Below are 15,635 nucleotides of genomic sequence, written 5' to 3'. Positions count from 1 at the left end.
TTGCCTCCGATTATCTAATGTTGTTATATAATTTAGGGAAATACTTTTGTAAATCCATCTGCAGTATTTCAACCTATCTATCCCAAAGTATTTCTGCTGCAGAGAGTTTGATAAGCCTTACTAAGAGAATATATACTGCTCAAAAAAATAAAGGGAACACTTTAAGTGTTAAACACCTGTTTAAGTGTTCCCTTTATTTTTTTGAGCAGTGTATATTTCTCTTGTTTTAGATTGAGCTGAGCAAGATACTGAATTACCGTAACATACACAGGTTTGCTTTGAAATGCTAAATCTGTCTCAGTTTGGACCTCCGATGTTCAACAGATAAAGTTGGAGCTCTTTGTATCAGTGATGTGAGCAAACAAGAGCGGCTCTCTACGCTGCCCCGCCGCAGACACCGGGAGCGTTCGCACCGTCGCTGACATTTGAGCCGAGCGGAGAAAGAGGACCGGCGGCGAGCGCCCGTCGAGAGGGGACGACACGCGGCTCACCCCTCGGCTCCTGCCAACAAATAATTCATGGCGCTAACATTTGCTTTGTTCAAATGCGGCGCGGCCTTTATCCCCCGCCCTGTCTGTGAACCTCAAAGTACACGTCTGAGGTGAATAAAAAGTCCAGGCGAAGCCCGGACGTGAATGCTGAAGGTACGGAGGGGGGGGCTTTCAAAGTTTGAACGCGGATGAAAAAAGTTGGCGAAGCCGCTCCGTGTGCTGAATGATAAGAACATAAAGCTGGTAACCTTTAAGCTGCATGTCCAGAAGTTTACTTATAAAAAACCATAATGGAAATGATTTCATTAAACCAACGAAAGCTAACTTTAAGCCCCAATCGAATCCTTTGGTGATTTATTTTATGTAATTAACTAAACAGACTTTAACTTGAAAATTGTTCAACATTTCCAACTCAACTACTGTTGACACTAGTCCTGTCAAAAGATCTTTAGCTTCTTTAGAGGCCTTGTTGAAGGTCGAAGGTCATCCAGTCCGTGGGCGAAGGTGCAGTTTTGCTCCTGCAGGGGGCAGCCTTGAGGATGGTGGGCATGAAACCAGCAGAGACGGGTTTTTAGGGCACCGGGTACGGCGGGCCTCCTCTGGCTTTCCGTCCCGTCCCTCCAGTCTCTGATGCGGACCGTTCCTCCTTCCACTGAAAAAAACAAAGAAAAGAAAAGAAAAAAGGATGAGACGGGCAGATTTACGACCTTTCAAAATAAAATAAGACTCCAGAACGTTCCTAAACAGCAGACAAGTTCTCCCAGATGCCCAGGAGGAAACAGCTGGAAACAGTTTTCTGCATCCAGAAGACAGTAAGAGGTCAGGCTCAAAATTTACAGCTGAACCATCGTTACATGAGGCGAGGAGGAGACAAGACGGGGAAATATTCTAACTCAGATTACAGGAGTTTGAAATATGCAAAACGATGAGGAATAACACTACGGCGCATTTTGTTTTTGTTAGGCGTAATGGGCATATTCTTCCTTTAATTTCTTTTTGTACAAGTTTAGCTGTTTCTAAACAGTTTAAAACTCTGCGCATCAACAAACTGGACTTCACACCTTCGTAAAAACCTATTAAAGTAAAAATAATACACTGAGCTGTAGAGGTGCTGAAATACAACTTAAACAGAGTGCTTAATGGTGCGTTCACACCAAGCGAGTTTTGGTCGTCAGGCGCGTTTGGTTTACATTCAACGTCTACGTGGAGCATCGGATGCATCGGATGCACTAAACACGTCAAACGCTCCGAACGGTTGAAATCGAGCTGCGCTAGACGCTTGAAACGCTGCAATAGACTTGGAACGTAAACCAGATGCACCTGACACTCCTGTGAGGCGCCTGTGAACGCACCACAAGAGAAATTAACCAAAATATTTTGCACCCTCCCTCCTTAAAGCTCCATTCCCAAGGCCTAGAGTAATATCAACAATAACAGAACCGTTATGAAAAACCCCCGTGTATGTAGTTAAATCATTTCAAATTTGGAGCGGTTTCTCCGCCATTAGCACAACAAGCAGCATTGACCGTCCGCCTGGCTCTGATTGGTTGTTTTTGGTCGGGAGAGGTAGATTTGTTTTTTTTCGGCAATAATAGTTCAGGGAGGAGGATCTTTTCACAAATCATCTCTCTCATAACATCTTGTGACAGTTTTAACAAATATAAAATATATATTCTTTACAAAAGTTGCATCCAGCAGCTTCAACATCAAGAGAAGGTTTTCGCCCTAAAAGTACCTTTGAAGACTTGGTGGTTGTTCTTTAGCAGCGTCTGGAGGCCTCCACACTCCTTTTTCAGGAGCTGCAGCGTTTCCTGCTGCAGCAGCGCAGCCACCTCCCTCACAGAGAGGCTGCCTGAGGAGGACCGAGGAGGAGCAGGGAGAGGGTGAAAGATTTTGGGAGACAAAGGAGCAAAAGGACGTCAGTCAATGTGACATTCGGAAAAGCGTTTGCGTGTACAGGAATATGATATTAATAAGCCGAGGATGCAGCTGAGCGAGTCGATGTCCCCTCCCGCTCTGAGAGTATCTGAACTTCTGTTGGAAATCCTCTCAGCGAAAGGTGTGATCGACAAAAATGGCCGGTTTCTTTTTTAACACTTTCAGGCATAGGAAGTCCGCTTAGTAACGTATGTCTCCGAGACTAGCATGAATTTCACCTCCGGTCTCCAAAAAGGAGTTTACAACTGAGACATAAACCTTAACGACTGCACAGGAAACAAAGAGGAAACGCAGCGCTGAAAGCTCCGAGTTCATCAGATTATGAGGAGTTGAGCGCTTAATTTTTAGGCTTTCTATCAGGAGCAGTTTTTTTTATTATTATTTTGTATTTTTGGCATTGCCCTTTTCTCCACCCCTCAGAGAATTCAATCAGAGCTGACCTTTGGTTTCAACAAATGAAAATCCCTCTCTTCTTCTCTCTGACATATAGGAGAGGCACACGCCACCTGATTCTGTAACTATAGTTGACCTTAATCTGGAGACAAGTTAATCAGCTCTTCTTTTTTTTAACCAAATCCACGACAGCAGCTCAAACAAACCAAAAAAATAAATAACTCAACAATAAATCTACAACCTAAATCTTCAGGAGGAACGATTTGAAAATTATTTGCCACCAAAAAACAAAACGCACCGTCATTACAACGCGTCGTAAATACGGTCGGTCAGACAATCCCCGAGACACGAAACGAGGTCAGCTCGGCAAAACACAGAGTGCGAAACTCTGCAGACTGTCTTCTTGCAGACGCCACGGAGCTCCAGGTTTAATATAATATCAATACGCTGCTTAGAGCTGGCCTTTACTGGCTGCGGTCCTAATGGGGATTAATGGGAAGAGGACAGTATTGACACACTGGATTCTGCTTGGACTACGAACAGCTGCAGACGATTATTAATGGCTCGGTTGGACTTCCTTAAGGTTCAGCGTCCCTTGAGTAAAAGATGGCCGAGATGCGTTAGCGCACACACTGATGACCAGTTTGTTTTGCTGCTTAGGCCAATCAGGAGTCATGCTGAGTGTTAAAAAATGGCTTTGGTAAGTTATGCACTCAGCTGTAATGTCTTCTGGACATCAATCAAACTGAATAACATGACTCTAAGAGACTTATTAAAAGGATCAAATAAGGAAATGGCCATTTATCCAAAACCCGTCTGTGACTAATATTAAAAAGTTCAGACATTGCGATTTTGGAGACCTGAACAAGACAGGAATGATCTAAAAATGGCAACATGGCCGTCATAAATCTCAAGACTCAAATCTGGCACAAGAAAGTTTCCTTATTTCTAACAATCAAACTGTGTTCAAAACTTACTCGTATATAGAGCTTATAGAAGGGAAGAAATAATTATTTATAAAATATGTTCATCTCAAGCCAAGAAGCAAAACTCATTAAGACTCATTAAACACACACTGGGATACATTTCAAGAATGTCCCTCTGTTAGCATTGATCATTATGGCACAAAGCTAATCAAAAACCAAGATCTATCTTTTAGAAAATTAAAATATTTCAGAATTCCAAAAAAAAGATAACATTTTTAAATAGACCCGTCGTGTTAAGGCCCAAAGTCCTCTTCTCAGATGATCCTTACTTTGCACTTGGTTGGGATATGAAGATCCCAAAGTCTGGTGGAAAAGAGTGAAGAAGAGCAGCATCCAAACTGCCTGTAGAAAATCATTTTCTAGAATGACTTAGCGACCCAGTGTTAAGGTCAGTCTGCCTTTCAATCAATAACAATCAGCATAACTTTCTCTTTTCTGCCTCCTTTACTGTTTTCACATGAAACTGTTTGAATAACCAGTCTTGTATAAAGCACATTAAGCAAAATAAAGGAAATCAGATGTAATCCCTTTCAGTTTGTCTCGTCGCGCAACAACATGTTTTTTCTGTAGTAGAGAAACCTGCATCTAGTTGTACTTTTTTTGTCTTCTGAGACATTTTTCTGCCTGAAAAATTACAGATAAAGACGAAATAGACACCAGCTAATCCAGCACAGTCCAATGGGATTGTGTAAACAACTTAGTCCATTAGAACATAATCACTTTTGAGGAAAACAGCTGAAAATCACGGTTTGATTTGTCTGATTTGATCGGCTTTGTTGTCGTTTCTTCTGCAACGGGCTCAATTCTCTGGTTCTGATTGCAATCAGAGACGCGATGCAGGCAAGGACGCCTGATTGCTGCATTTGCAAGTAGGAGCCATCTTGTCTTCCTGGAAGCCAAAGGCATCACACTCCTCACGCTTCATTCACAGGTCAATCAGGTAGCATTTTCTTCAAGAATGCCAACGAATGTACCGATGCGGCAGACGCTAAAATCCCCACATGCTGATGGTTTCGAATTTGCATTCCCACACGCTTGAACCGAGTTCTTGATGCCTGCTCAAAAAGACATTCCCAGCTCGGACTTTCAGAAAGATTACTTCGAATTTCCGTTTCCAAACCAGCTCTAAACGCTGATACTATTAGAGAATCACAAATAAAAGCACCAAATGTTGTGCCTTTGGTTTTCTCTTCAAGGGGAAAACCAAAGAGCGTGTTCACCCACACATGAAGCCGTTTTTGTGAGTACAACAGTGTTTATTAATTTATTTACTGTACCTATGAAATCCTTTCAGAACAGCCTGTTCGATGTTCACCTCTCATTCGCAGCGTGATTACATAACAGCGTGAGCCGGGTCAGCGCTGCAGCACGCATGAATTAATCATTCGGTCCAAAGTTACACTAACCAACATTAGTGGTATTCCCACACCACCTTGGCTGTATTCACGAGTATAAAGCTAATTAGCGTCTTCAGTCCACAGGAAAACTCCACAATTATAATCTGATTCTTCTTTGTAACAGCCTTTGTGAGGTCAGATGATGAAATAAACATCTTTTTCAATACAAGTCCAAATTTATATTGAATTGATTTAGGATCTCTACACATTTTCCAGGCTAATTTCCACTCTTCTCCAGCACAATCAAGTTTGAGATGGACCTGGCAGTAGTCGGATCAGTTTTTCTTCATTTCTGGATATTTATCATATAAATAATAGGGGAAGAAGTACAAATAGTTCTCCAAACTCTGCTCAAGTTTGGTTTTTTTTCACACGTACCCAGCAATGAGAAATATTCAAATCAAATCCTAAATGCTCCCCAGTGCGTAGGAAGCATGAATTTATGCATCAATATACACACACCACCCAACCACTGGTGCAGTATTGTTACACAGTGCAGTTTGTTTTTATTTTATTTATTTATTTTTTACATACCCTGACACTAGAAAACCTACATCAAAATTAACTGGAAGCAAACAGTCACTTGAAACATCAGAAATGACTCCATGGAAGTATTAAAAAAATGCACATATTTGTTTGAGGACACGTGGGAACAAAAGGAAACCAAACCCCGAAGGTCTTCGGCCACCACTCACTAAACCCTGGTTCATCCTGAATTTACTCTTTGTTCTTACGCAGCAAATAACCGCTGGAAAACCTCCGCACAAACTCATGCATAAATCATCGACGGTGGTGCATTATTCATCCAGTCACAGTCTCCCGTTTTAATCCCCTCCCCATCTTATGTACAACACCATTAATTTCAACACTTACAAACTAGCTGAGAATTTGCTGCTTAAATCATACCAGCCTCGGTAACAGAGAGGAGGGGGAGGGAGGGTGTCTACAAAGATGATGTGTGGGTGGCGTGCGAGCTAAACTTTCTGTGCTCCGCTCTCTGAAGCGTGCAGCGCAGGAAGGGTGGAGGCGGAGGCCGAGATAAAGAGTTCAAAGCAGCGGAGCCCCCCGCCCCCTCGACGGGATGGGGTGGTGACAAGCGGGCTGCGAAAAGAGGCGACTCCTACGAAACCACAAGAAGCATTATTTAAGGTAGCGACATGAGGGATGCGGCTGTTTTTAGCGTTTTAATAGCAGCAGCGGAGAGGCGGTGGTGAAAAACAGATGTTAAAACCTTCTCTGGCACTATAAAAACGAGTCTGCTTGAACACAACCTGAGATTCGCCGTCACTTACTAGAACGCATCACTTGGTTAAATTAGGAGAATTAAACCGACCAATCAGGAACCTTGTTGCATTTAACGTGTGTATCCCACAGCGAGCTCTTTTTATTGACGGTGTTTGAAGATTTTATTTGAGAATTTGGCCGCACGTTTTATGAAAAAGAGGTGATTTAATTTCACGTAAACCTGTTTCACTCATGGCACAAAATAAAAACAAATATGTGTTTTGGTTTGTTTTTTTTTAGCAGAGGGAAAACTCAGGTTTAGCAAGAAGCATCTAACAATAAGCATCCAACATTGTCTGTTTCCTTATTTCAAGCTGAAAAATGTTTGAGGGTTTTCTCGTACAGTGAGTCTCGACGAGTTTAAGGATCTGGGATTCGAAGAAGCCATTTTGGGATTTCCCATTTCTTATATCTCAGCCAGGCGTCGGTGTATCTAAATGTATGTTTTGGGGGTCATTGTTTTGTCGTCAGGTCCACTTTTGTTTGAGCTTTATTTGTTTGTTTTGGTTTTTGCACACTCACAAAAAAAGTGAGTAAAGTTTCTTCCCCTGCCAATTTCAAACGACGACACAAGCTGTTTGAGCGACGTTCTCCAGCTGCAGTGTTGCTATTTAGGGTTATATCATCCAGTAGTTGTTACTGTTGCTTTTGTTTACCTCCTTTGTTCCAGTCGCCGCTGGACGTTCCCTCCGACATTCCCAGTAGAGCCTCGGCAACCTTCTGGACGACTCCGTCCACAACGTCCCGCGGTAGAGCCGTGCAGTTTCGAACTGTTTCAGCGCCGTTTCTGGGCTGGAAGCCGTCTCCCCACGCACTCCCCGAGGTGTCATCGCACTCAACGCTGCCATGGCAACAATCCCTGCCTTTCCTGACGCCTGACCTTTGAACTGCTGCTCCTGTGGAGGTCTGGCGGCTCTGGATATAACTCGCCCTTCTTTGGTCGATTTCGGCCTCGTCGGACTGCTTGTAAGTCCTCGACTTTCCCACCAGACACACCTGCAGGAAAGGAGCTGCACGTCAACACTGATTATAGGCGCAGAAGGACATGGAGTTATGGCTAAAACAAATTTATAAATCAAACAAATGTTTTAAATAGTGTTGAAACAACTTTTGGAAGGTATTTATGGGGGGGGACAAAACAATTTTTAGGTTATCTGACAAAAAAACCCAACAGAAATGTAAAAGGCTCACAATACAGGTTCAAACTTCAACATTAGAATTTTATAACAGTGAAAATTACAATGGATAATAAACCGTCTAGTTTAAATTTCAGGTTTTTAATGCCTCCTTTTGGATAAAGCTTTTAGTTCTGGCTGATGACGGACCTCCTGTGACGCACCCTGACGCTTCTCCTCTGCGACTCGTCGTGACTTCATGTGTCATTACTGCATGTATAAATAAATACATTTGCATTTCTCACTCCTGCCCTACCAAGCACTCCCATCACAGCCTAATAAATGTGATCCTTGAATGATGCTGAACAATATGCTAAAATTTGTTTCTGGATATCGTGAAGCTGGCAAAATAAAATCATTTTAGGGCTTTTTTGGCACCTCAACATCTCTAAAGATGTATAACACTTTGACAAATAAAGATTAGAGCATCGTAAACCAAATCCTGAGTTTTTAAAGCGTTATTTGTATGTTTTTATTTGTACATATGCCTAAACATTTGTTTGATTTCCATGTTTTATTTGGCACTTATGACTCAGTTTCAGGACAACCAAGACAATTTAACTTGAATTTGAAGTCGTCTGGAAATCAAACCGGTAGTAAAATGTCTCTCTAATAATATCTGAATGATTCCATCATCAAGTCAGAAAGCATTTATGTGCCGATTGAATTTTGCCAAATCAATATTATAAAGCAAATTGTTATAAATTTGTAAAAACTTTATGACATGTTATTAGTCCTTTGGTCATTTATAAAATGGAAAAGGGAGAAACATTTCCATTCTTGTCCAGAGCAGGAAAATAATTAAAGCAAATTTCAGACTTGTCAAGATCACAAAGGAAACGGCTCTGTGTGAAAGTTTTTAATCTTTTCTTCGTGACCTTATATTTTGTTTGTAAAAAGTCAAACAGGAACAGCAGAGACTCTGTGACCTGAACAAACCAATTCCTGGTGCAGTTCCAATTTTCTGGAAGGAAATTAGAAGTTCGTGGCACTGCTTTAATGTTAACCCACATTTTTTTCATTACTCTCTTTCTTTCCCGTCATCACAATGTTCTCACCACTCAAACCGAGTTGGTATGAAAGACAGTCAGAGTCCTTAGATGTGACTAAATGTTTGACTGAAAGGCAGTTTTAATGCCTTTGGCATGTGAGACATTACAGCCAATCAGAACTGCATCCAGTAGGGGTGTGCTGTGGTGGCGCAGGGGTTGAGCACAACCCACATATGGAGGCCTTAGTCCTCGACGCGGTCGTCGCAGGTTCGATTCCCAGCCTAGCGACCTTTGCCACATGTCTTCCCCCTCTTTCATTACTCGCTTTTCTCACAATTAACAATCAAATAAAGGCCACTAGAACCAATAAAACGTTAAAAAACAAAAAAAACTGCATCCAAGCAGACGTTCTGTATTACTACGACTTGTCCATATATTGTGCAGGTTTATAAGCGGTGATTCTTGGAGATTTGTGTTTTACCTCCTAAATGTGCGGATGTGGGGCAGCTTAGACAAACAGTGATTTTATTGTAGACTTATGAAGATCAGCATGCTCTCTCGCGTTTCCTATTTTGAAGAGTGGGTAAGAGAAATGGGCGTCCACTGAATGTCCTATTTACACCCTGGGAAACAGGAACTCATTGATTCACAGGTTAAAAGTTCTGAACTGTGGGAATTGATAGATTCCACAGTAATTTTGGGCACCGGTGAAAAATGATTTATTAAGGTGGTTAACGGCCGAATTTCGCTACATTTTTCATTTTGGAAAATTAACTGCAACTCTGTAAATGCTTCTCGCCAGGACTGCATCTCAAGCTTTGCACCCTTGCTGATGTTTGCATCACCACCTTCCTGAACCCGAGGATAATCACGAAACTACGAGGCCGCTTCTAGTCTTGGCACACCTACGCGTTTGGTGGAGGGTATTCTCAGGCAGTCTTCCTCGGTGTTGAAGCCACAGACTTGGCTGACCTCTGCGATGAAGTCGATGTACTCTTTGTACTGAGACTTCCTACACTGGCGCCTCTGGTACTTCCCATAGAAGTCAAAGAAACAGCAGGGGAGGACAAAGAAACGGCAGGAGTAAGACGACCTGCAGTGTGAGAGAGAAAAACAGCGGTGCGGAAATGTTTTCATAAAATATCTATACGAATTTTCAGAGAAATGGAAAGTCCTCGTCTTGTTCAGAATGTGAAAAAGTGATGTTGCGTTTAGAGGCGACTCAAAACGAGGCTCAGCAGAGCCACCAAGTGGTCGCTTCGACACAAGACACTCATATCAACACCCTCACACATCGCCGTCTGTCCATAATGTTATTCCGACAGGAAGAGATCAGCTGGCACTTCGGAGTGTGATTGTGTTTGCTGATGACTCGCCTGGCCGCGATGACGGGGATCCACGGCGTGAGCTCGTCCGAATGGTTCCCAATCAGCCAGTCCGTACCCGGGAATAAGAAGCTCTCGCTGGGAGTAATTGCCTTTTCCTAAAATAGCAAAACCAAGACGAGAAGTTGCAAATTGGTGTGATTTCATTCAGAATAACTTAGTGGAAACCATCCCCACCCTCTTAATTAAGCTCATTAAATCTCTTCTCATGTGGATTCTGCCAATTTTCTCTCGGATGGATTGGACAGTTCAGGCTATTTCCCCATCAACATTTCCAAGAGCACACCGCCTAATCAGTCATTTAAATAATGTAAGTGGGGGAATGGAAGAGTGTTTTTTTTTCCCTTTCTTTTTGCTGCAGATCTTTCTGAAAATGTTTTCATGTTTATATGACTTTGAAATCAGCAACATGACGGCTTCTGAAACGAGTATTTTCTTGGAGTTGCTTCACGAAAATCTGTGCAGTCACAGAAACAGCACTTAAAAACTTTAGGAAAACATTTGAATAACAAATGCTGAAAGTGAAGAGGTCTGGGTTGACATCTCGTTTTTTTCAAGAGACGATGCCACAAAGTGGAAAACCTGAACGCGCTGACATGAATCCTGCTTTCTTCTGGCTCATCTTTCTCACCTCCAGCTCAGTCTGAGGCCCGTACATGTCCCAGATCCTCCTCCTGCGGACGTCGATGCCCCTCCCCGGGTGCTGCAACATGAGGCGTCACTTTATAATCACACTCTCGCTGTTACAAGACACTTCAAATACAGCTGTCACTGTTTGTATAGCATCAGGAGACGGTATTAAATGAAAACGTCCAAAGAAATCTACTAAGTAGACGTTTCTGTGTTATTTTAGTCACCGATTTAAAAGAAACACCTCCTAACTTACCCCTTCGTTGGTCAGTATGTGGACCAGGAGTCCGTTTCCACAGCCAAGGTCCACAAAGGACTGTGGGTCAGTCACACTTTTCACCGCTCGCTCCTCAGCCCACAGCACCTGCAGTCAGAGTTACATTGGCTCGATATCAGGAGAATTTAAGCAGTCATGAACTGATGGGCTCAGCTTTGGATACGGAACAAAGCTCTGCCTCTACTAATCTTTCTTATTTAATCAAAGACTAAAACATCCTCATTTAACCTGCACAATCTCGACTGTTTTAGCTTTAAAGCAGAAATAAATAGCAGCTCCGAACCCACCAGGAGATAAGTGGCAATGGCGACATCTTCATACACAAACTTCTCAGGGTTTGTGACCTCAGGCCAAACCTAAAAGCAGAAAGCACATGAGAACCCTCCGTGGATGGAAAGCTCAGACGGCACCAGAGCCTCGGCCTCTCCCCACCTTGACCATGCTCTTGTACTTCTCCTTCAGCTGCTGGTACGTGAGGCTGTACTTCTCCACCGGCAGCAGAGACAGCGTGCTCTTGAACTCGCTGCTCTTGCACTCCGCGGCCCAGCGCACCAGTTTAGGCAGCAGGTCCGAGGACAGCCAGGGCAGCTTGGGATACGCCACGCCGTCAGAGAACCAGCCGTCCGACGTCAACACGTGCAGCTCCAACGCCCTGCAGGTAAACGAGCAGATACAGCTGAAATGAGACGCTTATTTTTTTTTTAAAAAGACACCTTTTTTCTCTCTGTCTGGAGTTAGAGCGGGACAAACTTCTCTTGCTTTGGGTCTGTTAGAATCACCAACATTATTTCTATTTTCTAAATGCCACATTAAGAGATCAGAAGCAAAAGAATATGTGAGAGAGTTAGCTTCAATAGGCATGCACGATATTGGATTTTTGGTCGATATCCGACATGCCGATATACTAAAACTCATTTGGCCGATAACTGATAATAATACTGACATTTTTCCCTTCTACTTACTGAAACTAAATGGCTTTCTCTAATGCAGAATTAAAATATTGCATTATCTTTGTCGATTTAGCCTGCTACCAAATGCAAATGCTAAAAAGGAAGCAAGTTGAAAATGATGTAGCACTTTCAACACGCATTATGTTTATGTCAAATTTATTCATGACATTTGGTCTCTGAGACAATAACACTCACACAATGCAAATTTGACGCTGTGCTGTGCTGCAGGCATCATTGTCGCTGGTCTGTCATATAAAAACGCCTCTTATATCGGTGAGTTATTTTGATGGAATGGCCGCTATTAAATTTTACAGCTAACAGCAGCCGATACAGATACCATGGCGATAATATTGTGCATCCCTAATCTTGAAAATCAGAAGTTTACATACAGAATGATTGCTGTCTCATTAAACAATGAGGGAAAGCCCAGATTATGTTGTCACGGCTTTGGAAATTCCTGCTAGCTAACGGATACATTTGAGTGTCACCTGTTATCATCAGACAGCACCCTTCAAATGAAAAAGAAAAATGATGCCCCAGCACAATCTAGACTAGTAGTAATTTTTCCGCCGCCCTTTTGGCGCCCGCTCCGGAGCAGCACCCCTATGCCTTATTGCATTCCCATTGTTTAAGAATCTGGATGACTTATAACATTTGATGAAACCATGAATTGAGTTCTCTGGCATTGCAAAATTAAAAATACACCTTAAAAGAGAGTGGTCCTTAAAAACCTATGTATTTGATAGATGGTTATGGTTCCTAAAACCTGTTTTTTTTTCCAGATTATTCAGATTTGAACTCACCATTGCTCACAGTCCTTACTGCAGAGTCTGAGCTGATAAATGTTGCACTTCTTCAAGGACACCCTCCCTGCTGCCGAGTCCTCCTCAAAAGGAAGAAAGGTGACATGTTGTCTGTCAGAGTCTGCAGGAAATAGATCAGATCAGAACAACTACAGGTGACCGGAAACTACAACTCCAGCTCAAAATGAGCTCTTACCTTTTAACACAACTTCTTTCTGCTGCTTTGCACCGTAACAGTTGACTTTGGGAATAAAGGTCCTGACCGTGGAGGACCAGGGCTTGTCCTTCTGGTGGGTGTGTGCAGGCGAGACTCCACTACAGAGGAACTGAAACACATCCTGGAGCAGTTCTTCTTCATTACTATCCAGCAGCTTCCTCAGGTCGCCTGAGTCCACATCTCTGCTCTCCGTCTCCGTAGCTCCACAAAGACGCTTATTGACAACATGAGGCTTCTTCACCCACACCTCCACCGCTGACCAGAAGCCTTCAGGAAGACTTTTACACCCGGATGGAAACTCAGCATCTGAAAGTTTGGGCATTTTCTGCTACGGTCCACTGCGACTCGCATGTTAAGAGCAACACAATGAAGCAGTGAGAGTCGTCAGCTGCCCTGTTTCGGATAATTAATTTACAAAACGATTGTGGATTATAATCTAACCAAAGGAAGCTCTGTTGTATTTAACTAATCCCTTCTGTTTGTAAAAAAGAAGCAACATTTCTGTCTTTCTGTGCCGTGCTCAGGTTGAGTTGTCGCTTTATGATGACGCGACAAAAAGCATTGTCTCCTAAAATCACTAGAGGGCGCCATTTATCTCTGTGAGAATGTACATGGCAGACAGCTAATTATAATAAGAATAATACATTTGAATTATAATGCCCAGATTTATATCATGTATTTTATACATATATTCCCAAATTACATTTAATTTTCTACACACGGAAAAGAGAAACGAGAAGCAAGAAATTACTCAGGTAAACGTAAAAAAAAAGTACCGTGCGGTAAAAGTACTCCTAAAAGTGTTTTGTTTCTCTTCTGGTCCTCCGTTGGCCGTCCACTCTTGGGAAGGTTAATCACTGATTCATGTTTTCATTTTTGTGGATTATGGCTCACACTGGAGGCACAGAGACTTCAAAATGGTTTTGCAACCCTTCGCAGGCTGATGGGCGTCAGTGAGTTTGTTTCTCATTCCTTCTTGAATTACTTTACATTCGGGCCTGAAGTTTTACTTTGAGATGTCTAACGGCCTGCTTCCTGTTGGCAGTCAGGTTCTACGCAAGCAATATGCTGATAACACATATCTGAGAGTAATCAGGTATAGGTGTGGCTGAGGAAAATAGAAATAATAAAATATGGTTAAGCACAGTTTGAATAGGGTAGCAATTATTTTAAACATGTCATGTAATATTTCTGGTCATAGAGCTTCATCTAATGAACTCCGTTTTTTTTATTGATTTTAAATTATATTTTCCTTATGTCCTTTATGAAATGTTTCATATTTACAAATTAATTTCTTCCCCTGTAGGCAAACTGAGCTGTACTTAAAACTTTTAAGTAAGTACTGAGTGCATGAATCTACTTGTCCTGGTTTAAAACAGCAATACAGACACCTGTGTGGATCTGTGTAATACAGGACTTAAACCTTTGCTATTATACATTTTATTGCTTGAGAGGCATACATTTCTCTTTAAAACTTGACTAACACTTTCTCTGTATCTTCATGGACTATCTTATTACTGTTTCGGTGTGTTTTCACTACCGATTACAGATCATGATAATGTCGTTCTCCCAGTGGGACCACAGCCCATCCTGGAGGCGGATTTTGTTCTTCTCTTTCTTTTTCTTGGCTGTGTGCTTTAGGTAAAGTCAGGGAGGTTTCATGTTCCTTTGGAACAGCTATAACCTTCGAGAAATATTTCCTGAGCTGGTTTCTCCTTGTGTCACTCATGAAACTCGGAGTTTCATTCACTATCAGCTGACTCTGCGAGACAAAGGAGTTCAAACAGGATTACACGCTCTCCTCTTAGCTACACGCACTTTCAAATGCACCACAGGCGTTTTTATTCTGAACATATGTCAAATTCTGAAGCTTACATGTTTTGTTAGCCGTTTTTTTTTTTTAACTAGGTTTAATTTTTACCATATTTATAATTTCATACGGTCATGTTCATGTGTCGTATTGACTCTGCAGCTCATTTGGTTGCTTCTAAAATGCATGACAGAAGTGAAAACGGATCATTGAGGCCACTCCTGTTTGGACTGCAGCTCCACTGAAGTTGTTTGTGTTTTTTAGGGATTTCAGTCAGAGAGCAGGGAGTTGTGTTGGAGAGACACTTTACCAGGAAGTTGCTGCTGCCTGTGCATAAATAAAATCCTGCTAAACTTGTTTGGCAACACACAGCAGGTATGTCAGAAAGAGAGCTAGGCTGAAAACTATTTGCATGCGACTCTTTGACTTGTTGCTGTTGACAATTTTTCTCTTTGTCTCAGTCTAATTAAACAAGGAATAAGCAGCTATTTCAATAGTAAACTTCCAAAATGAGTCAGATTTAAATGTAATAATAAGGTAGGGACCCTCCAGGACCCTGCCGAGGACCCTAGAAGAAGGGTCCTCGGCAGGGTCCGGCAGGGTAGAAGAAGGGTCCTCGGCAGGGTCCTGGAGGGTGCATGGGAGTTCGCCCAACCAGTCTACATGTGTTTTGTGGACTTGGAGAAGGCGTTCGACCGTGTCCCTCGGGGAGCCCTGTGGGGGGTTCTCCGGGAGTATGGGGTACCGGGCCCTTTGATACGGGCTGTCAGGTCCCTGTATGACCGGTGTCAGAGTCTGGTCCGCATTGCCGGCAGTAAGTCGGGCTCGTTTCCGGTGAGAGTTGGACTCCGCCAGGGCTGCCCTTTGTCACCGATTCTGTTCATCACTTTCATGGACAGAATTTCTA

The 15,635-nt window shown here is 42.5% G+C and overlaps 1 protein-coding gene across 2 annotated transcripts; it reads right to left on the bottom strand.

Moving 5' to 3' along the window:
- Positions 1-812: 812 nt before the first annotated feature.
- trmt44 (tRNA methyltransferase 44 homolog) lies at positions 813-13,669 on the bottom strand. 2 transcript variants are annotated; one of them, XM_032583690.1, is made up of 11 exons: positions 12,898-13,662; positions 12,702-12,822; positions 11,381-11,600; positions 11,236-11,304; positions 10,928-11,035; positions 10,673-10,744; positions 10,033-10,139; positions 9,566-9,749; positions 7,146-7,485; positions 2,227-2,343; positions 813-1,143 (listed from the first exon to the last, which is right to left on the bottom strand). In XM_032583690.1, exons 1-11 carry the CDS (start codon positions 13,238-13,240, stop codon positions 929-931), a joined length of 1,896 nt encoding a protein of 631 aa, XP_032439581.1. In that variant the 5' UTR covers positions 13,241-13,662; the 3' UTR covers positions 813-928. The 2 variants fall into 2 exon arrangements, with proteins under 2 accessions (XP_032439581.1, XP_032439582.1); XM_032583691.1 differs by lacking the exon at positions 2,227-2,343 and having other exon boundaries at positions 12,898-13,669.
- Positions 13,670-15,635: the final 1,966 nt, after the last annotated feature.

This window comes from Xiphophorus hellerii, chromosome 14 (genome assembly GCF_003331165.1).
Source record: "Xiphophorus hellerii strain 12219 chromosome 14, Xiphophorus_hellerii-4.1, whole genome shotgun sequence".
NCBI lineage: Eukaryota > Metazoa > Chordata > Actinopteri > Cyprinodontiformes > Poeciliidae > Xiphophorus > Xiphophorus hellerii.
This window is presented reverse-complemented; position numbering and strand designations above follow the sequence as displayed.